Genomic DNA, 23,991 nt, shown 5'->3' with positions numbered 1-23,991 from the left:
TTTGGGCCCATCACAGAGAAGGACCTATTCCTAGGTGTCGCCCGCTGGCATTGCCTAGCGGACGGCACCAGGAGCAGTCCCTCCCTGTGTGAGCGGATAGGTCGCAGGGACGTGTGTGGTAGGATGCGATCCTGCAGATAACTAGGTCCTATGCCATGGAGCGCTTTAAAGATGGTAATCAATACCTTGAAACGCACCCGAAAGGCCACAGGTAGCCAGTGCAGCTCGCGCAGGAGAGGTGTTACGTGGGAGTAACGTGTACTCCCCATGATAACCCGCGCGGCTGCGTTCTGAACTAGCTGCAGTCTCCGGATGCGTCCCAAGGGAAGCCCCATGTAGAGGGCATTGCAGTAGTCGAGGCGAGACGTCACCAGCGCATGAGTGACCGTGCGCAGGGCACTCCGGTCCAGTAGGGAGCACAATTGGTGCACCAGGCGAACTTGGTGGAACGCCCCCCTTGCCACGGCTGCCACATGGTCCTCCATTGACAGCCGGGCATCAAGGAGGACTCCCAAATTGCGCACCCGCTCCACAGGGGACAGTTGTTCGCCCCCTATGGCCAGCGATGGTGTCAGCTGGCTGAACCGAGGTGCTGGTACCCACAGCCACTCGGTCTTGGAGGGGTTGAGCTTGAGTCTGTTGTCCCCCATCCAGACCCCGACGGCTTCCAAACACCGGGACATCACTTCGACAGCCTCGTTGGGGTGGTTTGGGGTTGAAATGTACAGCTGAGTGTCATCAGCGTACAGGTGGTACTCAACCCCAAAACCACGGGGTTAAATAAGTCATCTGCGTAGACTCATTACATGGCCATAAACAGTTCAAGTCCAACCCCTCTTGAATTCTGTTGAACCTTATCTGGCACCGAGTTAGTTTTGAAAATTATTTGACCTCCCCCCCCCCCCTTTTGAATAGTGTGGAAGTAAGGAATGGATTTCCAGAGGGGAAAAATTGCAGACTACGGGAACCATTTGCACCACTCAGGTGACCCTGAGGACACAGATAAACCTCCAAGTGGCCTCAACGACTCTCTTAAAAGGATGCAAATGACCAGCTGTCTGCAAGGAGACTAAATCCCTCCATTCCTCACCATCCAGTTAGAGCTGAAGAAGCTTCTTGAATGAGAAGCAAAACATCTCCAAATGAAAAAATAAGGAAGTCCAGTTGCCCCCTGAACAAGCACCTTTGGGACAGTTGACTAGATTCTTGTGTAAGGGTCTCCCAGCCTGGCAACTTTAAGTCTTGTTGATTTTAACTCCCCAGATTTCTTCAGTCAGCCATGTTGCCATGTTTGGAAACCCCTGGAATCATGAGATGACTTGAAGGACACATCATAAAGTTGTTCCTGTGTTCCCACCAACCCATTCCTAGCCTAGTGACTTCCTCATACAAGACAGCTTCATGTCCTCCTTCGGGGCAGCGTGGAAAAAGGCAGGCCATTCAGGCAGGGCCACGCCACAATCTAGAATGAGAAAGGGGTGTCTTTCTTCTTTCAGGATGATCAGACGCCATTGCACTGTGCCAGCCGCCTTGGGCACTGCACCATGGTGAAGCTGCTCCTGGAGAGCGGCGCCGATGCTAACCTCTCCACAACTGCTGGACACACGCCACTGCACGTCACGGCCCGTGAGGGGCACCTGGATTGTGTTTGTGCTCTCCTGGACAAAGAGGCATCCCAGACTGCCATGACTAAGGTTGAAAAAGAAGACCTTCCCTTCTTCCATTCCCTTCCCTTCTTCCTTTCCTTTTCTCCTTTCCTCTTCTCTTCTTTTCTCTTTTCTTTTCTTTTCTCTTTTCTTCTTTTTCCTTTCCTTTCCTTCCATCTTTTCTTCCTTTCTTTTTCTTTCCTTTTCTTCTTTCCTATTCCCTTCTCTTTTCTTTTTCCTTTCCTTTTTTCCTTTCCTCTTCTTTTCTCTTTCCTTTCCTTTTTTCTTTTTCTTTTTTTCTTTTCTTTTTACTTTCCTTTTCTCCTTTCCTCTTCTTTTCTTTACTCTTTTCTCTTCTTTTCTTTTTCCTTTCCTTTCCTTCCATCTTTTCTTCCTTTCTTTTTCTTTCCTTTTCTTCTTTCCTATTCCCTTCTCTTTTCTTTTTCCTTTCCTTTTTTCCTTTCCTCTTCTTTTCTCTTTCCTTTCCTTTTTTCTTTTTCTTTTTTTCTTTTCTTTTTACTTTCCTTTTCTCCTTTCCTCTTCTTTTCTTTACTCTTTTCTCTTCTTTTCTTTTTCCTTTCCTTTCCTTTCTTCTTTTCTTCTTTTCCTTTCCTTTTCTTCTTACCTATTCTCTACTCTTCTTTTTTCTTTTCTCTTTCCTTTCCTTTCCTCCTTTCTTCTTTTCCTTTCCTTTTCTTCTTACCTATTCTCTACTCTTCTTTTTTCTTTTTTCTTTCCTTTTCTCCTTTCATCTCCTTTTCTCTTTCCTTTTCTTCTCCTTTTTTCTTCTTTTCTTTTCCTTTTCTTTTCTTTTTCCTTTCCTTTCCTCTTTTCTTCTTTTCCTTTCCTTTTCTTCTTACCTATTCTCTACTCTTCTTTTTTCTTTTTTCTTTCCTTTTCTCCTTTCATCTCCTTTTCTCTTTCCTTTTCTTCTCCTTTTTTCTTCTTTTCTTTTCTTTTCCTTTTCTTTTTCCTTTCCTTTTCTCATTTCCTCTTCTTTTCTCTTTTCTTTTTTCTCTTTCCTTTTTTGTTTTCTTCTTTTCTTTTCCTTTCCTTTTTTCTTTTCTTTTCTCTTCTCTTCTCTTTTTCCTTTCCTTTTCTTTCCTTCCCTTCCCTCCCTATCCCTTCCCTCTCCTCTCCTCCCATCCCCTCTCTCCCTTTCCATGTCCCTTTCCCTCTCCTCCCCTCCCCTAACAACTCCCCTCCTCAGCTTAGCAACAGAATTTGGGGTTCAATTATGGTAGTAAGTTGAGAATTACCCCTATCCTTCCAGTTGCTGCAGTGGGGGGGAGTCTAAGTGGGCAGAGAGATGGGGGGGCAGTGTGGGGTGTCTCAGATAATCCCCCCATCCCCACCAGTTGCTGACACTCCCTGCTTCTCCCCAGAAAGGATTTACCCCTCTGCACGTGGCTTCCAAATACGGGAAGGTGGATGTGGCGGAAGCTCTGTTGGAACACAATGCGCAACCCAACGCAGCAGGGAAGGTGCGTAGAAGGATCCAGCCTCACAGGGGCAAGGAGGGGCTGCTGCCCTCAGTGAGTCCTCTTATTTTCTTCCTGCCTCCTCCCCAGAACGGCCTGACGCCGCTGCACGTTGCTGTCCATCACAACAACCTGGACATTGTGAAAGTGCTGCTCCCCAAGGGGGCATCTCCGCACAGTGTGGCCTGGGTAAGAGGCGTGTCGAGCCACGGGCTCTCTCCTCGCTGCCTTTTGGGGAGGGGGGCTGCAAGGATGCCCTGAGGGCAGTTATCACAGGGCCCGGTCCTGCCACACAACTGCAGCACAGAGCAACCCCCACGCCCATATGAGAAGGTGGAGGTTTTGGGAGAGAGTGGTCTCTGCCTTCGCGTCCCTCCCTTAAGCTCACCCCAAACACCAAAAAGGCAGGCAGGCAGTTAGGAAGACGGAGGAAGGAAAGAATGAAAGGAAGGAAGGGGAAAGAAGGAAGGAAGGAGAAAAAGAAAGGGAGGAAGGAAAGAAAGAGAAAAAGGGAAGAAGGAAGAAAGTGAAGGAAGGAAAGAAGGAAAGAAAAATGGAAGGAATGGAAGAGGGAGGTAGGGAAAGAACGGGGAAGGGAGGAAAGAAGGAGAGGAAGGAAGAGGGAAGGAAGGAAGGAAAGAGAAAAAAGGGAAGAAGGAAGGAAGGAGAGAGAGAGAAGGAAAGAAAAGGAAGGAAGGAAAGAAAAACAAAGGAATGGAAGAGGGAGGAAGGGAAGGAAAGGGGAAGGGAGGAAGGAAGGAAGGAGAGAAAGGGGAAAGGACGGAAAAGGAAAGAAAGAAAACAAAGGAATGGAAGAAGGAGGAAGGGAAAGGAAGGGGGAGGGAGGAAGGAAGGAAGGAGAAAAAGAAAGAGGGAAGGAAGGAAAAGGAAAGAAGGAAAGAGAAAAAGGAAAGAACAAAGGAAGGAGAGAAAGAAATAGGGAAGGAAGGAAGGAGAAGGATGGAAAGAGAAAGAAAAGAAAGGAATGGAAGATGAAGGGAGGGGAAGGAAGGAAGGAGAAGGAAGGAAAAGAAAGGAAGGGAAGAGAAAGGAAAGGAATGGAAGAAGGAAAGAAGGGAAAGGGGGGAAGGGGGAAGGAAGGAAGGTGCTTTGGAGAATAGGTCAACCCCTTCTTCTTTGTGACATGGGCTTGGTTCCAGCTCCTTGAGGACCAAAGGCGTGGAGACATTGGACCTCTCTGATTTCTCTGCCCTTTGGAGCTTCAACCATGCAAGAAGGGCTTGATTGTAGCTACTTGAGGACCAAAGGCTTGGAGACATTGGACCTTCTGCAACTTTCCTCCTGATCTCTCCATGACAGAATGGATACACTCCTTTGCACATTGCAGCCAGGCAGAACCAAATGGAGGTGGGTTGCAGCCTACTGCAATATGGTGCTTCTGCCAATGCGGAATCCACACAGGGAATGACTCCGCTGCACCTGGCGGCCCAGGAGGGCCACGCCGACATGGTGTTGCTGCTCCTTTCCAAGCAGGCGAATGGCAACCTTGGAAACAAGGTGAGTAGGTCGTTTTCTTTGGTAACCTCCCCAGAAAGATGGCGGGGATATGGGGAAGGGTTGAGGGGACCCCAGAGGCCTCCATCTCTTCTGATCAGGATAAGGCAAGAAGCTGTTTTATTCCTGGCAGGAACAAACCAGGAAAACTATAATTCAGATTTGGGAACAAAGTTCTACTAAGATCTCCTGCCTTGAGTAGAGCAACCCTGGGACTAGAAGACCTCCAAGATCCCTTCCAACCCTATGGTTCTATGATTCTATTAATACTTTCCCTCTGGGAGGATTTATTTATGCCAAGGGTCATCAGGTGGCCTTATTGTGTTTGGCAACACTTCCCTTCATGGGAAGAGCAATCACTGAAAAACAGTTCTGACATATTCTTTAAATAGCTAATGTTCAGAGTGGGGTGTCTAGGATAATTCCTGTTAGATTTCCAAGAAACAATTCAATCAAAATAAATGGGAATCTAGAATGGTCCATTTTGCATTGTCCTGTTGTTTTTGCTCATGTAAAGGAGTTCTTCTCCATTCCCTAGTCCCGTGATGGCGGACCTATGACACGCATGCCACAAGTGCATGCAGAGCCCTCTCTATGAGCTCGCCATCCATTGCCCCAGTCTAGCTCCACTGTGCATGCATGCACACCTCCTGACAACCAGCTGGTCTTTGGGTCTCGGCCGCAGGGCGCATGCACGGCTGGGCACTTGCATTGCATTTTGGGGTTTTGCGCAGCCCCACCGTGCCCTGCTTTGGCTTCCAGGTTGGTGCAGGAGGCCTTCCAGGCCCAAAATGGGGGCATGGGGGGGGGGGTTAGCCCTCCTGCATCAACCTGGAAGCCAGAAATGGGCAAAGAGGGGCATGCATGGGGTGTGGAGGAGCATCGGGGGTTGCGTCTGCATGCACCAGGGTGGGGCGCACATGGGGGTTTGCAGGTGCATGCACAGGGGGTGGGGTGTGTGTGTGGAGGGTGTCACACACACATTGCATTATGGGTGTGGGCTAAAGGTTAGCCATCACTGCTTTAGTCTGGTGTTTCTCAACTTCAGCTACCTTAAGAGGTGTCTGCTCCCAGAATTCCCCAGACAGTGTGCTTCCTGGAGTATTCTGGAAGATGAAGTCCAGTTGTTTTAAAATGATCTGGCTGGGGATTCTGGGAGCACATGTCCACCTATCTTAAAATTGCTTGTGGGTAAGAAACACTGTTCTAGAGCCAAATCTAGTTAATCTCGTAATCCTTCCAGAAGTCTCAGGTAAGACTTCATTTTCCTTGCCTCTACAAATGGCAGATGCATTTTCTTTAACAGCTGATAAGCGGCACAACACAAACATATCGAGTTGTGTTGCACATCTGCAATTGTCGTAAGCACTGCACTGCTGTGGTGCAGTGGCCTATAGGTGGAGTTCTCGCCTCACAATCAGGAGGCTGTGAGTTCAATCCTAGGTAGAGGCTGATATTTCTCCCTCTGGGCACAATGAGAATATATCTGCTGAACAAAACTCCTCATTAGCGACAGGAAGGCATCTGGCCAGTAAACACTCAGCTCCATTCAGTTGCCCCAACTCCACCTCAGAAGGGATTATGGGGTCATTAAATGATGACCCACACCTCTTGTAAAAGTACTAGGGGGAGAAAAAGAGATATTTTTGTGAAGAGAGCAAAAACAGTCATGGATGAAAGCATGCATCAGATGTCCAGCAAGCAAGGCAATCGTCACACCAATGATGTGCAGCATTGGTAAACGTCTTTCCATGCTTTAAGGCATCTGCTAGGGATTAGCAACTGGAGGGAATCTGTTATTTTATCCTCTTGATTTGTGGGTTTTGTATAAACACCGTCTTTTTGGCCACTGTTGCAGGAGATCAAATTTTCTCCTCACCAGCAGTATTTCTCTTTAGTTTGTACACTGCCAAATTTATTTTATTTTTCCTGAAAATAAAGATCTGTCCGAATCCTTTGGGCTTTTTTTCATTCCAAAATAGAGTGAGATAGAGTGAGAAAGGACCATCTGTGTGAGTCTGCTTCTGCCATGCCCCCTCCTTGGACGTTTCACTTGGCTCGTGAAGAGACACCAAGCTGTTGTAGGTTGTCCTCAAAATTCTACCCTCAGAGGTTTTCCCAAAACAGAGACCCACAAACCACCTGCTGTTATAAGTGTGACAAGGACAGCATGCCATCTAGAAAGCTGTGGAAGGAAATAGCTGTGGGCCTGATCCCAATGAGGACTTGATTGGCCCAGCCCAGGGGTGAACTTCAGCAGGTTCTGACAGGTTGTGGAGAACTGGTAGCGGAAATTTTGAGTAGTTCGGAGAACCGGCAAATACCACCTCTGGTTGGCCCTAGAGTGGGGTGGGAATGGAGCAGTGGTGAAATTCAATTTTTTTTACTACTGGTTCTGTGGGTATCGCTTGGTGGGCATGGTATGGCTTTGTAGGTGTTGCTTGGTGGGCGTGGCAGGGGAAGGATACTGCAAAATCTCCATTCCCACCCTACTCTGGAGCCAGCCAGAGGTGGCATTTGCCAGTTCTCCAAACTAAAAATTTCCATTACTGGTTCTCCGAACTACTCAAAGTTTCCACTGCTGGTTCTCCAGAACCTGTCAGAACCTGCTGCATTTCACCCCTGGAATGGAGATTTTGCAATATCCTTCTCCTGCCACACCCGCCAAGCCATGCCCAGAGAACCGGTAGTAAAAATAATTGAATTTCACCACCATCCTTTGGTTGTGTCTGGAAAAGTGTTGTAGCCCACTGGCGGCCAGCGGAGCTGGCAACAGAGTTGAACAGTGAGGAGGTTGGGGTGGAATATGCACCAGTCCTGGGGGCTGAGGGAAGCTCAGACGAGGAGTCTGCATTGGACGCAGAGAGGGAGTTAGACAGCAGTGAGGCAGAGGAACAGCTGGAGCCTGTTTCCAGTGTGCATATGCGCAGAGCTGCCTTAAGACAAGAACAACTAAGAAAGCAGGATTGACTTGGGAGTAAAGCCATACCTTGGAGGTGATTGGCCCCTTCCACAGGAAACAAAAGAGGGTCGAATGGAGAGTGGGCAGGAAACAATTCGTTCATTCGTTCGTTTCAAGAGTGGAAAGTTCTGTGTGACTATAAGAGACTCTCTGCCAACTGTTGCCTTGCCCTGTGTTTGGAAACTAGTTATCTGGCAGCTCGCCAAGTGAGATAAGGTGCGTGTGGATAAATATTCCTCTGAAAGACTGTTTGCTAAGCCTTGCTGACTGTGAATGAAAGGAATTCACAGTCATGTAAATAAAAGAGGTTTTGCCCAGATCAAGACTCTCCTTCTTGCTTTTTAAGGAAGCCTGGGTCAGAACAAAAAGCTCCACCAACCTCTGCGTGGAGAACACGCAGGGATGAAAGCATCTTCATAGGATCAATGTTTATGGAGATTCTCAGTCGAGGTTGTCCCAAAGATGCTTTTTTCAAGAAGCAACTGGACTTTCTTGGGTTTTTTTCTTCTGAAGACATTTCGCTTCTCATCCAAGAAGCTTCTTCAACTCTGATAGGAGGATTCGTAGTTTCCAGATTCCTCTTTGAACAACTTGGATTGTTTTTCATTCCAGAGCGGCCTCACCCCCCTCCACCTGGTTGCCCAAGAAGGACATATTAATGTTGCAGACAACCTGCTCAGGCATGGAGTCCAAGTAGATGCAACGACTCGGGTGAGTCCCCTTCCATCATCCCACAAGACCAGTGGGAGAAGCCAGTCCCAGCAGGTATAGCTAGTGGGAGGAGCCATCCCCCAGTGGGAGGAGCCATCCCCAGTGGGAGGAGCCAGTCACAGCAGGAATAGCGAGCCCCCAGTGGGAGGAGCCAGCCCCCCAGTGGGAAGAGCCAGCCCCCAGAGGGAGGAGCCAGACCCAGAGGGAGGATCCAGTACCCAGTGGGAGGATCCAGTTCCCCAGTGGGAGAAGCCATAGAATTGCTAGCATGTGAACAAATTGTGTGGGATTAAGACCGTGAGAAAGGGAATTTAATGAGCTGAGCTGAGTTTGCTTGTCCTGATAGTTTCCCTCCAATCTTGCAAGGGTGGGAGGCCATCATATTTATTTTATTTGCTTCTTTGTTTATTTGTATTTTTCTTTTATTTATTTTTTTAAAATAACTCAAAGGATGCAAATTTTTTCGACTTGCCTTCCTCCTCCTGTCTTCCCTACAACAACCCTGTGAGGTGGGTTGGTCTGAAAAAGAGTGACAGGCCCCAAGTCACCCAGCTGGCTTTCGGAATAGAATAGAATAGAGTTGGAAAGGGACCTTGGAGGTCTTCTAGTCCAGCCCCCTGCTCAAGCAGGAGAACCTAGATAAGTGACTATTTAGCCCCTTCTTAAAAACCTCCAGTGATGTAGCGCCCACGATTTTTGAAGACCTTAAGGCAGGACTAGAACTCATCTTCTCCTGGTTCCAGAGTGTTGTTCCATGGCTGTGAGGCCTAATGGTAGTTGTGAGGCCTATCCTTCTTTATTGTTGCCTTCCAGATGGGCTACACCCCGTTGCATGTGGCTTGCCATTACGGGAATATCAAGCTGGTGAAATTTCTGCTGCAGCATCAGGCTGACGTCAATGCCAAAACTAAGGTATGGGACAGGGCCGTCCACAGAGATGGGCAGATAAGATCAAAAGAGTCAAGATGGAAGCTGCAACCTGGCTGTTGAAGCCCCACCCCTTTTATAGATGTCGCAACACCTGTAGAAGTGTTGACACCCCTGCTGTTGGAGGGCCACTCTTGTCTTATTCATTGCTCTGGTGTCAGATTCGGGTTAATGTCAGGGTTCCAAATAGTATCCAAAAGTAAATCAGAGTCCGAGGCAAAGGATTCCTCAAAGTTCCAATTGATTAAGAGAGCCATATTTGCACATCTTGGAAAACCTGAATCCGAAAGCTTCCCATTTTTCCCACCCAGTTGAAAGTTCAAGATCTTGCCCCATACCCACAAATCCATCACATGGTCCAATCTCCCAATGCCATGCTGGCAGATCCATCCATCCAGTGCTGGTCGGGTGCAGAGATGCAAAGACAAAGGATGACCTTGGCGTTCTAGAAGGAATTTTGTTTTGGCTACATAGCATCTAACTCCGTACAATCTCCCCTCCCATTTTCTTGCAATAGAAAATGCATAGTAGAATAATAGAAAGTATGGCAGGCCAAAGATCCAAAATTAAAGATGACTCTAGGCCTGACATCTGGTCTCTGTCTCGCTCTCCTTTTTCCCTTTCAGCTGGGTTACACGCCTCTGCACCAGGCGGCCCAACAAGGCCACACCGACATAGTCACCCTTTTGCTCAAGCACGGGGCTTCGCCCAACCAAGTCAGTTCGGTGAGTGTGGGAATCCAAGAGCCAGCAGCACACGGCTGGTTCCTGCTTTTAAGGGATTGTCCCTTTGTGCACTCTGGCATCATGTGATCAGGCTGCCAAATTCAGTTTTGGTGTAGAATTTGGAATGCTGTTTTGAACAATAGTTGACACACAATCTTGGTCAGGATTTCCATAATTGTGAATTATCAGCCCTTTCCTTCCTTGCTTGCTTCCTTCCTTCCTTCTTCCCACCCTCCCTTCCTTGCCCTCCCTCCCTTTCTTCCTTCCTCTCTTTCTCTCACTCTCCTTCCTTCCTTTCTCTCTCTCTTCTCTTTCTCTCTCTCTCTCTCTCTCTCTCTTTCCTTCGTTCTTTCACCCAGGAAATGAGTACAAATAAATGGGGAAAGAAGGACAGGGATGGTGCGCTTATGCACACCCCCTTTGCGGACCTCTTAAGAATGGGGTGAGGTCTACAGTAGACAGTTTGAGGTTGAAGCTGTGGGGGTTTGAGGATGTAACAACGGAGTCAGGTAGAGCATTCCAGGCGTTGACCACTCTGTTGCTGAAGTCGTATTTTCTGCAATCGAGTTTGAAGCAGTTTACCTTGAGTTTGTATCGATTGTTTGCCTGTGTATTATTGCAGTTGAAGCTGAAGTGATCGTTGACAGGTAGGACATTGTAGCAGACAATTTTGTGTACTATGCTTAGGTCAGACCATAGCGGCATAGTTCCAGGTTGTCTAAGGCCCAAAATTTCAAGTCTGGTGGCAGAAGGGTGAGCAGAGGAGTGGAGGAATTCTTCTCATGAAATATCTCTGGACTCGCTCAATCGTATTAATGTCTGATATACAGTGTGGATTCCAGACAGACGAGCTGTATTTGAGGATTGTTCTGGCAAAGCTTTTGTATGCCTTAGTTAACAAAGTTGATTAGCAAAGTTCACTTCTCTCTCTCTCTCTCGCTGCAGAATGGTGCCACTCCTTTGGCCATCGCCAAGCGGCTCGGCTACATTTCCGTCACTGATGTGCTGAAAGTTGTGACTGATGAAACCAGCTTCTTGGTAAGGCCCACCATCATGCCTGGTGTGTGTGTGTGTGTGTGTGTGACAGGGGGCTTAGAACTTTCAGGCTCCCCTCCCATCTGACCTGTTGCTTCTTGCAGTCGTTAAGTGACAAGCATCGGATGAGCTTCCCAGAGACGGTGGATGAGATTCTGGATGTATCTGAGGATGAAGGTGAGGTGTGTGGGGGTCGCATTGACATGATCGCCAAAAATTGGGTTGGCAAGAGCATCCCTGAAATTTATTTCCTGTAAATGGTGTTGATGATGACATCCTATTTACAAGTTGTTTCGACCCTTCTTCCTCATTGGACAAAAATAGCAACAGCACTTAAACTTATATACCGCTTTACAGAGCTTCACAGTCCTCTCTAAGCGGTTTACAGAGTCAACGTATTGCCCCCAACAATCTGGGTCCTTGTTTTACTCACCTTAGAAGTCTGGAAGGCTGAGTCAACCTTGAACCGATTAGGATCGAACTCCTGGCAGTGGGCAGAATTATCCTTCAATATTGCCTTCTAATCAGTGAGAGAGAGGGAGGGAGGGAGGGAAGGAGCATTTTGATCAAATCAATATTTGCTGTTTGCTTCTGATATTATATACTGCTAGAAACTTACAGAAGGAAGGAAGGAAAAAAAGAAAGATGGAAGGAAGGGAAAGAAAGAAGGAAAAAAAGAAAGGAAGGAAGGAAAATAGCAACAGACATATACCACTTCATATAGTGCTTTGCAGCCCTAAGCAGTTTACAGAGCACATTGCCCCCAACAATCTGGGTCCTCGTTTTACTGACCTTGGAAGAATGGAAGGCTGAGTTAACCTTGAGCTGGTCAGGAACGAACTGTGAGTCAGCTTTCAGTACTGCCTTCTAACCACTGAGAAGGAAGGAAGGAAGGAAGATAGCAATAGCACTTAGACTTATATACTGCTTCATAGTCCTCTCTCAGCGGTTTACTGAGTCAGTCTCTTGCCCCCAACGATTTGGGTCCTCCCCACAGCAGCTCTCAGAAAGGTGAGAGAGCTCTCAGCTCTCACCTTTTGACAAGCTAAAAATCCATGAGGAAGCCAGATTCACTTAACGACCGAGTTCCTAACTTAACCACAGCACTGATTCACTTAACAACAGTGGCAAGAAAAGTCATAAAATGGGGCAAAAGTCCCTTAGTGACAGAAACACTGGGCTCGGCGGTGGCTGTAAGTTAAGGAAAAACCTGTATCTGCTCAAACCCTGAAGTGCGATGGGAAGATAAGAAAGATTTTCTTGGCTACCATAACAACTTCCGCTCTTGATGTAGAGGCATCCATGGGAGAGGGACAAATAGCAAAAGCAGAGTCACAAGGTTTTGATGCACTCTGCCCCCCTTTCCCACCCCCATCTTTTTCTTTTTTATTATAAGTACATAAATCGTGAGACCCCCATCTGTCTTCCAATGCAGATTTAAATGCACTAATGTTTACATGGGCCTTGGTGGCTTAGGCTCTGAGTTTGTTGATCAGAGAAGTTGGCAGTTCGGCGGTTCGAATCCCTAGCGCCAGTAACGGAGTGAGCCCCCATTATTTGTTCCAGCTTCTGCCAACCTGGCAGTTCGAAAGCACATAAAAAATGCAAGTAGAAAAATAGGAACCACCTTTGGTGGGAAGGTCTTAGTGTTCCGTGTGCCTTCGGCATTTAATCATGCCGTCCACATGACCACGGAGACGTCTTTGGACAGCGCTGGCTCTTCGGCTTTGATATGGAAATCAGCACTGCTGCCCCCTAGAGTTTGGGAATGACTAGCACATATGTGCGAGGGGAGCCTTTATCTTCACCTTAATGTTTACATAAAAAGATTTCAAATTATTGGGTTGCTTTCTGCAGCTTATTGGAAGGTTTTTATCCTGCAAATACCTCGTCCTTGCCACGATTACACCAATTGTCTATGCAGATTCTCCATCATCCAGGTCATGGTTGTCCCAAAGGTGCTTTTTTTTCAAGAGGCAACTGAACTTTCTTCTTTTTCTTTGAAGACGTTTCACTTCTCATCCAAGGAGCTTCTGACTGTATGGTGGGGAATGGAAGGATTTATATTCCTTGCAGATAGTTGGTCATTAGCATCCTTTTAGAGAGTCGTTGAGGCCTCTTGGAGGTTTATCTGTGTCCTCAAGGTCACCTGAGTGGTGCTAATGGTTCCTGTAGTCTGCATTACCCCACTAGCACTGCTCAGGTGATCCTCAGGACACAGATAAACCTCCAGGTGACCTCAAGAACTCTCTTAAGGATGCAAATGACCAGCTATTTGCAAGGAATATAAATCCTTCCATTCTCCCCCCATCCAGTCGGAGCTAAGGAAGCTTCTTGGATGAAGGATTGGATTGGTCTTCAAAGAAAAACCCAGAAACTCCAGTTGCCTCTTGAAAAAAGCACCTTTGGGATAATTGCATCATAGATCAGGAGTTTCCAAACATGGCCACTTTAAGACTTGGGGACTTCAACTCCCAGAATTCCCCCGCCAGAATTATGGGAGTTGAAGTCCACAAGGGTTCCAAATAGCATCCAAAAGTAAATCAGAGTCCGAGGCAAATGATTCCTCAAAGTTCCAATTGATTAAGAGAGCCATATTGGTACATCTTGGAAAACCCGAATCTGAAAGCTTCCCGTTTCCTGCCTCAACACCCACAAGTCCATCACATGGTTCACTGCCATGCTGGCAGTTCCACCCACTTCCGGTCAGGTGCAGAGGTGCAAAGACAAAGGATGACCTTGGCTTTCTAGAAAGAATTTTGTTATGGATACATATCACCCAACTCTAATCCCCCCTCCCATTTCCCCACAATAGAAAATGCATAGTAGAATAATAGAGAATGTGGCAGGCCAAAGATCCAAAAGAAAAGATGACTTGCAGGCCTGACAACAAGTCTTAAAGTGGGCAGGTTTGGAGACCCCCTAGACCACCTTAATTGAAACTAGGACAACGGAGTCCACGGCCTTCAACCAACTCTACAAAACTGCTTTGTTTTCTCTTGCTTTGCAGGCACGACTCACGTAACTCTCCTGGGTATGGATTGTGTGTATTATTGTGGGTTTGGCTCACCCGCCCGCCCCATAGACCCCATTTCACCCCACACGGGACATGCTCGGGCCTCCCATGTCTCCATTCCACGCCAGCTGTGGCTTCTAGGGGGCCAGCTCACCCACTGTCATTGTATCTGTGACTGAAGAGGTGGAGGGGGGGGTGCAGGGAGACGTGTGAGCAAACCAACATTTCATCGCTGTGGGTTCTTTGTTTAATGCTGGAATGCAAAATCTGGTACTGAAAGGAGTTGGAACCCATGCTAGAAGTTTATTTGTGGGGGACTTCCTTCCCCAATTTGAAGATGCGTGGACTTCAACTTCCAGAATTCCCAAGCTGACATGAGTTGAAGTCCACACATCTTAGAACATTGGCCTAAAATGACCCAACTTCTTTGACTACCTCACTTGGCTTTGCTTTTCTTGACTTCCCTTTGCTTTTCACCAGCACTGTGCAGAATTTTCTCTTCCATCTTTTCCCTTTAACACTTCTGATTCGCTTTTTGACAGTTGAGCGTGTAACCTAACATTGATTTCATGGTGAAGAGAATTTGGGTGCAATACAGAACTGGTTTGGGGTGGTGTTCTCCTTTGTACTTAGTTAGCGATGAGGCAGCCAAGGTGTAAAAAAAATTGCCTTTTGTTGTGCCATCTTCTCTTCAGCCATCTGCAGTCTCCCTGGCCTCGTCTTGTATTCAATTCTGGGACGAAATGATACGTGGGAGCGCTTGCCAGGAGTGGCTTTAGATTGGCTGGTATGAGCAGCCATGGAGGCTTCCAAGAGATATAACAGAACATCAAAAAACAACAACAACCTCCAAACCTTATCAAAAGCCTTTTCAATGAGTTCAAAATACCACCAAGGGAAAGTTGAAAACAAGGAAGCATTGATATGACTTCTCTGATATTCCTTAACACAGAGGTGGGAAATGAGGGCCCCTTTATAACTTTTGGACTTCAACTCCCAGAATTCCTGAACCAAAATGGCTGGCTCAGGAATTCTGGGAGTTGAAGTCCACAAATCATAAAAGGGCCAGCGTTCCCCAACCCTGCCTTAAATGCTGTTGTTTCCTCATATACCTCTACCTTCATTTCCCATTCAGATCTCCTGGGATCTAAGCCAGCTTCTCCCTATCATTTTTCAAAGATTTGAGCCATAACTTACCTCATGATTCTCCAATAATCCAACTTCTTTCCCCATCCCTTGTTTTAGTCTTCTAGCAGGCAGTAATTTCTTCTAACCTCCTGTAAAAGAACACTGTTCCACCATCTTAGCAACACTTAGCTTGCTGATGATTCTCAAACATATCTATTTTTCAGAGAATTCAAGGTGGTTGTGAAATAGTTAGGGGTGCGAGGCATAGAGGTGGAACTCTTGCCTTACAATCAGGAAAATGTGAGTGAGTAGAGGCAGATATTTTTCTCTCTGGGCACAATGAGATAATATCTGTTCAACAAAACTCCACATTGGCAATAGGAAGGGCATCTGGCCAGGAAACACTCAGCTCCATTCAGTTGCTCAGACTTCACCCCGCAAGGGATTATGGGGTGATTAAATGAAGATGAAGGTGGTATGAAATAAGAATTGCTACTCAGAATACACACTCCAGCACCAAACGAGATTTCGCAGTTGTATTCTGAAGCGTTTTGAACCAGTAATGAAAATGAGACAAAGAAAAATGTCGAGAATTCTTTTTTCAAAGCTCCATGAAAAAAAATGGTCTTAAATCTATCCTTGGCATAGTAGTTTGTTCGGTCGTATCCTACGTCATTGTTCATTGCAGGATGAAGTCACACAAGACCTGAAGATTGTACAAATATTATTCAAGAAGACACCTACGTCTGGATTCAATATTAGTCACAGGAGGAAGACACCTTCATTACATTGGTGGGCTTCTATAACAGCGGTCACCAACTGGTGGTCCGTGAGAAAATTTTGGTGGTCAGCAGAAAAATTATTTGCATTTTTTATATTGCACTAAAACAGGGGTCCTCAAACTACGGCTCCTGGGACGGATACGTGCAATGAACGCTTGTGTTGCTGCAGAGAGTCTCCCTCTTCGGGGTCTTTTTGTGTAGGTTGGCGGGGGCAGAAATTCTGACTTGGGGTCTCCTTCAGCCTCCTGGTGGGGGGCTTTGGGTGAAGGATGGAGGGAAGTGTCACTGGTGGCAAAGAACCGGAGCGCCTCGTTCCACTAGGACTGCATCATGGCCTGGAACTGGCTGACCATCTCAGCCCGCTGAGCCTCCAGCCGCCGGTACCTGGCCTTGCACTCCCGCAGGTCTTCCCTCTGCTTGGAAAGCCTATGCTCCTAGTCCTCCGTGAGGTGCTTCTGCTGAGCCTCCTTCTCGGTCAGATCCAATTGGAACTGAGTTGTTTGGCCAACTTTTTCTCCTGGTTGCTGCTTAGCCCCAACAACTGCTTCCTGCTGGAGCTCTAGGAGCCCGGTTGGTTAGGTGAGGAGTGGCTGGCAGGGGGGGGCAAGTAGAGGCCGTTGAGGCGCCTCTCGACATGAGTTGGCCAGGCCCACCCAGTCCCATGACCACCTAGCCACGCCCACTCAGCTGGTCATTAGGCAGATCATTTTAGTGGTTCGCGGGATTTAAAATTATGAATTTAGTGGTCCCTGAGGTCCTAAAGGTTGGTGACCCCTGTTCTATAGGGTTCAGCCCACAGACAAGCCTTCCCCGGCCTTGCTCCCCCTGGATTGGAAAGTCTAATGGAATTCTGGGAGTTGTGGTCCAATGGTGCCTGCAAGATGTTTGATTGAATGAGCTGGCTCCGGATTAAGTATAGCTCCAGGAATGGTCCATGGAAATGGAGGCCCTTGTCTGCCTTCCTCACACAAATTCCAGGCCAATGAAGAGTTGACTTTCCTCTGTTGCTTTGGTTTTGTTTGACCTCTGATCGCACCGTGTTTTCATCCCTGCCTCTTGGTTTTTTAGGAGATGAACTGTTGGGTACCAAGATGCAGAAACGGGAACTTCAGTATCAGGAAGATGAGAGAGAAATTGTGGAATTTGTCCCCAAATTGGATCACACGTAAGATACGGGGAGGGCGCTATACGGGTAGTCCTCGACTTACGACAGTTCTTTTAGCGATGGTTTAAAAAGTTACAACGGTACTAAGAAAAAGTGACTTAGTGACGTTTTGCACACTGAATGACCATTGTGGCCTCCGCAGGGTCAGGTGATCAAAATTCAGACGCTTGGGGAACTGGTTCATACTTATGACCGTTGCTGTGTCCCAACCCCCTTTTTGTGACCTGGCAAGCAAAGTCAGTGGAGAATCCAGATTCACTTAACAACCGTGTTCCTGACTTAACAAATGCAACGATTCACTTAACAACTGTAACAAGAAAAAATGGTAAAATGGGGCGAAACTCATTTAACAAATGTTTCACTTAATGACATTATGTGGTCATAATTCAAGGACCATCTGTATATCCAATCGGCAGCCTTTCATCATTGTAGTGAACACATTTTTCAGACAAACATCCTCTAAATGAGAATCTTCCTGGGACATCATAATGCACAATCTATACTCTGTGTACTCTCTATGTAGATTCTCCATCATCCAGGACATGGTTGTCCCAAAAGTGCTTTCCCCCCTAAAAAGACGGCTGGACTTTCTTATTTTCATTTTCTTTGAAAACATTTCCTTTCTCAACCGAGAAACTTCTTCAGTTCTAACTTGGTTAACTCAATTAGAACCGAAGAAGCTTCTTGGATATTAAAAAAAAAAAGTTCAGCTGCCTTTTGGAAAATTTTGAATAAAGGAGAGGAGAGGAGAAGAGAAGAGAATTGAAATTCTGTATAGGCAGTGTGATTGCACACACAAGGAATTTGTCTTCAGTGCAGAAAGTGTACATAAAAATACAAGATACATTCTATAGAATAGAATGGAATGGAATGGAATAGAATTAGGAATAGGAATAGGAATAGGAATAGAATAGAATAGAATAGAATAGAATAGAATAGAATAGAATTCTTTATTGGCCAAGTGTGATTGGACACACAAGAAATTTGTCTTTGGTGCAGATGCTCTCAGTGTACATAAAAAGACAAGATACATTCTATAGAATAGAATAGAATAAAAAGATTAGAATTCTTTATTGGCCAAGTGTGATTGGACACACAAGGAATTTTTCTTTGGTACCTATGCTCTCGGTGTACATAAAGAAAAATAAAATAAAATACATTCATCAAGAACATATAATGTTGCAGTGCAATGTTGCATGTAAGGGACAGGGGTGTATTGTGAAGATGCCATGCAGCTGTTTGTGAGGTGCATCCTTTGCACCCCCTGCATGTATCTCCATGTGCATGTATAGACAGCAAGACAATATTGAGCCCCCACGGCATACCTCAGTCATGTGGTTAAACCCTTGGAGGGAGGGTTTGGAGGAAGGCCAGGCTGCCCCTTGTTTTCCCAACACTCTTCTTCCTCTTTTTCATTTTGTTCTGCAACACAGAAGGGAGGAATCACCAGCTATCCCTCGCATCCCTTGCGTTACACCTGAGATGGTCCTGATCCAGGCTGAGCAGGTGAGTGCCAGCCCAACAAGGCCTACAACTGAAGGAGCATTCCACAGGAGCTTTGTTGATCAATGACCTCTTAGTCCAGGGGTGTCCAACCTTGGCGACTTTAAGAACTGGGAACTTCAACTCCCAGAATCAACTCCCAGAAAACCAACACAGTTCCAGGCTGCATCAACAGGGGGATAGAATCAAGATCACATGAAGTGTTAATACCGTTTTATAAATCCTTAGTAAGGCCACACTTGGAATGCTGCATCCAGTTTTGGTCACCACGATGTAGAAAAGTTGTGGAGACTCTAGAAAGAGTGCAGAGAAGAGCAACAAAGATGTTTAGGGGACTGGAGGCTATAACATATGAAGAACGGTTGCAGGAACTGGGTATGTCTAGTTTAATGAAAAGAAGGACTAGGGGAGACATGATAGCAGTGTTCCATTATCTCAGGGGTTGGCACAGAGAAAAGGGAATCAAACTATTCTCCAAAGCACCAAAAGGCAGGAGAAGAAGCAATGGGTGGAAACTAATCAAGGAGAGAAGCACCCTAGAATTAAGGAGAAACTTCCAGACAGTGAGAATTAATCCATGGAACGACTTGCTTCCATAAGTGGTGAATGCTCCAACACTGGAAGTTTTAAGAAGAGATTGGATAACCATTTGTCTGAAATGGTATAGGTGACTGGGGAATTTAGGGTATTGAAGTCCTTCAGATTGCCAAGGTTGGACACCCTACATTAGATCAAGCTGGAGTTGTGTACTTAGCAGACCCTGGTCCATATTTCCCACCCACCTCAGCAACCTAATGTGATGAAACTCAGTTGAAGAGTGGTGAGGAAATGCTCCGTGGGAACAGATGCACCTAGTTTTGGCAGAGGTGCCAGAACCTCTGGATTCTAAGATGGGAACATCAAGAGTTTGCACGAAGTGCAGTTGGGATGAAGAGTGTTTGTAGTGTTTGGAAAATGGTATCAGAGGGAGGGAGATGAAGGTCATGGAGACTCTGGCATGGATTGGTAAGTCTAAACCTGGATTTAGGGACGTGGTACCTCAGTGGCTAAGGCACTGAGTTTGTCGAGCAGAAAAGTCGGCATTTCGGTGGTTCGAATCCCTAGCGCCACATAAGGGAGTGAGCAACCGTTGCTTGTCACAGCTTCTGCCAACTTAGCCATTCAAAAGCAGGTAAAAATGCTAGTAGAAGAATAGGAACCACCTTTGGTGGGAAGGTAACAGCATTCCATGCACTTTTGACATTGAGTCATCCTGGTCACATGACGATGGAGATGTCTTCGGACAGCACTGGCTCTTCGGTTTTGAAACGGAGATGAGCACTGCCCCCTAGAGTCGGGAACGACTAGCACATAGGTACGAGGGGAAGCTTTACCTTTACCTAAACCTGTGTTTAATAGACCCATTTCTATTTCATATAGCCTTCCAAAGAGTTTGATGAAGAGTCCCTCATCCCAAGCAGTCCTGCCACAGAGACCTCAGACAACATCAGTCCAGTAGCCAGTCCTGTCCACACAGGGTGAGTCATCTCCCCCACCTCAACCCCTTTACGGAGTTTGTAGGGAGGGTCTCATGTCATCATGACAAGATCATTGCCCATAGTCTTTTGATTATGTATTTTGGCGGTGGTGACTCTCTTCTTCTCCCTTCCCAGGTTCCTTGTAAGTTTCATGGTTGATGCCCGGGGAGGCTCCATGCGGGGCAGCAGGCACAACGGCCTTCGCGTCATCATTCCACCCAGGACGTGCGCAGCGCCAACACGCATCACCTGCCGACTGGTCAAGCCCCAGAAGCTACCAGCTCCACCCCCTCTGGCAGAAGAAGAAGGACTGGCCAGCAGAATCATTGCTCTGGGCCCTGCTGGAGCACAGTTCCTCAGGTGAAGGTTCCCCTCCAGGTGTCCTCCACGGAGATGTCCCAGTACCTGGCCAACTTGGGGCTGCCACATGCAGGGGTGGGCTTCAAAAATTTTAGCAATGGGTTCTCTGCCTGATTGCTGGGTGGGTGTGGCCATGGTGGGTGTGGCCTGGTAGGCCTCCTGCACCACAGTGAGGGGGGCGTTTTTGCCCTTCCCGGGCTCTGGAGGATTTCCTTGAGCCTCCAGGAAGGTGAAAATGGACTCCCCAGGCTCTGGAGGCCCTCTGGAGGCCAGAAACAGGCCCGTTTCCAGCCTTCCTGGACTTCCAGTAGGCCCGTTTTCCAACCTCCCTGAGCCTCCACGCACCCCCTGCACGGGCCGCATGGAGACTCTAGGAGGGGTGGGGAGGGGCCAACGAGGAGTGGGATTTGGGAGTTCTCGGAACTACACAAAATCTTAGCTAATCCCAAACCCCTGTGAACTCCCTGCAGTCCACCCCTGGACATGTGAGACTCATGCGCTGAGGTGTTTCTTGGACACCAGGGCTGAAGGACATGGTCTTCAGAAGAATAAACTATTTCCATTGACTGACTCTGCTGTCAGCCAGGCTGCCAGGAAATCTGTCCCTAGATTTCAATTCTCCCTCAAACAAAATGAAACATATTTCGGACATGAGCCACTCATATTGAAAATGGATCGACTGGAGGTTTTGGTGGGAAACTTATTTCTTGCAAATGACATGATATATATAGGTGTCCTGATGCCTCAGACTCTGGACAGCCTTGGTCCTGGGAGTCTGTAGAGAGTCTCCGTTCTCCAGATAATCGTTGTCCCAAAGGTGCTTTTTCAGGAGGCAACTGGACTTTCTTGTTTTTTCTTTGAAGACATTTTGCTTCTCATCCAAGAAGCTTCTTCAGCTCTGACCGGAGAGTGGGGAATGGAAGGATTCATATTCCTTGCAGACCGCTGGTCATTTGCATCCTTTTAGAGGGTCATTGAGGCCACTTGGAGGTTTATCTGAATCCTCAGGGTCACCTGAGACGTGCTCCTGTAGTCTGCAATTTTTCCCCTCTGGAAATGTGTTCCTACTCCCACACCATTTGAAGGGTGTCCAACCCAAATTGTGTAGCTAAACTCTAGAGATTCTCAGTCCTCCAGGTCATGGTTGCCCCAAAGATGATGATGATAATAATAATAATAATAATAATAATAATAATAATAATAATAATAATAATAATAATAATAATAATAATAATAATAATAATAATAATAATAATAATAATCATCTAGAAATTTAATAAATAATAATAACAATAACAATTATTATTATTGTTGTTGTTGTTGTTGTTGTTGTTGTTGTTATTTATTAAATTTCTAGATCGCCCCCTCTCCCCGGAGGGACTCGGGGCGGTGTACAGGAATAAATTTAAAAACATACAAACAATCATATACATAGCTAAAAATCAAATTAAACAACCCCTGTACGAATTTATAAAAATTAAAAACATTAAAAACAAACCCTAAAACCAATCCTAAAAATTTAGAAATAAAACTGAGGTGGGAAAGATGGAATTAGGCCAAGCTGGCTAGCTGGAATAGGTGGGTTTTAAGTTTCTGACGGAAGGATGTCAGATGTCAAAGGTTCTTCAGAGCTAAAGAAGCTTCTTGAATGAGAAGTGAAACGTCTTCAAAGAAAAAACAAGGAAGTCCTAAAAAAGCACCTTTGGTACTAGGAGAGGCTTTCAACTGTTGGTGAAGACAATGGCCATCAAATCGACTTCTTACGCTCAATTCTCTTGTAGCCCTGTGATTGTGGAAATCCCTCATTTTGCCTCGCACGGCCGTGGTGACCGAGAGTTGGTGGTCCTACGGAGTGAGAATGGGTCTGTATGGAAGGAGCACCGCAGCCACTACACAGAGAGTTACTTGGACCAGGTCCTCAATGGGATGGATGAAGGTAGGGACAACTACTTGGAGGACATCAACTTGCATAGGGATTCCAATGAGATTCAAAGATTGAGGAGCTATGACAAAGTGCTGGGACTGTCAAAACTGCTTGCTTGAAACCCATTCCTGGATTCCTCCTCCTCATCCATCCATCCATCCATCCATCCGTCTATCTATCTATCATCGTCTGTATATCTCTGTCTCTCTCTTCCTCCCTCTCTCCTCCTCCTCCTCCTCCTCCTGGAGTTGAAGTCCACTCCTCTTAAAGTTGCCAAGATTAATAAACACTGCCATAAAGTCTCATATTTTGACCCTTTAATTAATTATATTACTTTGATAGTTGTTGAAATCCCACTCAATCTCTTTTGACCCGTGGACTCCAAAACTCCTCACTTGCTCTTTTACAGAATTGGAAAGTCTGGAGGAATTGGAGAAGAAAAGGATTTGCCGTATCATCACAACCGACTTCCCCTTGTACTTTGTGGTCATGTCACGGGTGTGCCAAAACTGTGAGTTGATTGGTCCAGAAGGGGGCTGTCTCCAGAGTTTGTTGGTGCCCATGGTCCAAGCCACCTTCCCCGAAACGGCCGTCACCAAAAAAGTCAAGTTGGCTCTGCAGGTACTGAATAACATTGGAGTTGCTTTCATGAAACCTTTTTGATTCGTTTATTGGATTGATTCATTTTCTGAATTTGAACAATAGTTTTGAACCCTGCCTTTACCAAATGGGACGGACTTGTAAATTTCCTTCCTTCCTTCAATCCATCCATCCATCCATCATCTATCTATCTATCATCTATCAATTTATCTCTCTCTCTCCCTCCCTCCAACCATCCATCCATCCTCTCTTTCTCTCTTTGTCTTATATCTATATCTATATCTATCTATCTAAATATCTATCCATCCATCCATCCATCCATCCATCCATCCTCTCTCTCTCTGTTTATCTATCTATCTATCTATCTATCTATCTATCTATCTATCTATCTATCTATCTATCATCTATCTATCTATCTATCTATCTATCTATCTATCTATCTATCTATCTATCATTGTCTGTATCTCTCTGTCTCCATCAGTGACGTGCAGTCAGGTGAGGCAAGTGAGGCACAGCCTCACCACTCTCATCATGAAAAAAAAAAGTAAAAGGAAAAAGCTGAGCTAGTTACTGCCTCACCGTGGATGACTCTGTTTAACTGTTAAAAAAAGCTGGAAAAGGTACGTGTGGGTTGGAGGGAGGGGGAGGAATTCAAACTTCATCCTCCTGGTGCTGTGCAGGGCTTTGGGCAAAGGCTGGAGGGAAGGACCCTGGCCCGCTTGTGCTCTCCCTCCCCAAGAGTAGTTTGATTGCAGGCAGAGCCACGTTGTGGGGCCAGTGTGTGTGCTACAGCATGGCTCTTTGCCTGGCTTCCTGCCTCCTCCTGTGGTCTCCTTACTGGTGCTCTCCCTCCCCAAGTGTAGTGACTTCCTCCCCAGGCCCCCATTCATTTCTCTCTCACACACACACAGCTGGATAAAACTATATAAAAATCTAGCCCAGCTTCACTGATTACAAGTTTGAAAAGGCAACGTGGCTCTGCCTGCAATCAAAC

The 23,991-nt window shown here is 46.4% G+C and overlaps 1 protein-coding gene across 8 annotated transcripts in view; it reads left to right on the top strand.

Annotated features, from left to right (window-relative positions):
- Positions 1–23,991, top strand: part of ANK1 (ankyrin 1) — a 262,003-nt gene that overhangs the window by 196,629 nt on the left and 41,383 nt on the right. For 7 of the 8 annotated variants that reach the window (XM_081960865.1, XM_081960863.1, XM_081960866.1 and 4 more), the window contains exons 14-29: positions 1,497–1,694; positions 3,032–3,130; positions 3,218–3,316; positions 4,448–4,645; positions 8,217–8,315; positions 9,129–9,227; positions 9,869–9,967; positions 10,913–11,005; positions 11,107–11,179; positions 14,013–14,036; positions 16,997–17,093; positions 18,527–18,599; positions 20,016–20,113; positions 20,249–20,473; positions 22,255–22,409; positions 22,807–23,018. In XM_081960865.1, the coding sequence (XP_081816991.1) occupies positions 1,497–1,694; positions 3,032–3,130; positions 3,218–3,316; positions 4,448–4,645; positions 8,217–8,315; positions 9,129–9,227; positions 9,869–9,967; positions 10,913–11,005; positions 11,107–11,179; positions 14,013–14,036; positions 16,997–17,093; positions 18,527–18,599; positions 20,016–20,113; positions 20,249–20,473; positions 22,255–22,409; positions 22,807–23,018 (1,941 nt within the window). The remainder of the gene's footprint in view (positions 1–1,496; positions 1,695–3,031; positions 3,131–3,217; positions 3,317–4,447; positions 4,646–8,216; positions 8,316–9,128; positions 9,228–9,868; positions 9,968–10,912; positions 11,006–11,106; positions 11,180–14,012; positions 14,037–16,996; positions 17,094–18,526; positions 18,600–20,015; positions 20,114–20,248; positions 20,474–22,254; positions 22,410–22,806; positions 23,019–23,991) is intronic. The other variant, XM_081960864.1, reaches the window with a different exon arrangement.

This window comes from Natrix helvetica (genome assembly GCF_964273705.1).
Source record: "Natrix helvetica genome assembly, chromosome: 8".
Lineage (NCBI taxonomy): Eukaryota > Metazoa > Chordata > Lepidosauria > Squamata > Natricidae > Natrix > Natrix helvetica.
The sequence above is the reverse complement of the archived record's forward strand: the minus strand, read 5'-3'. Positions and strand labels throughout refer to the sequence as shown.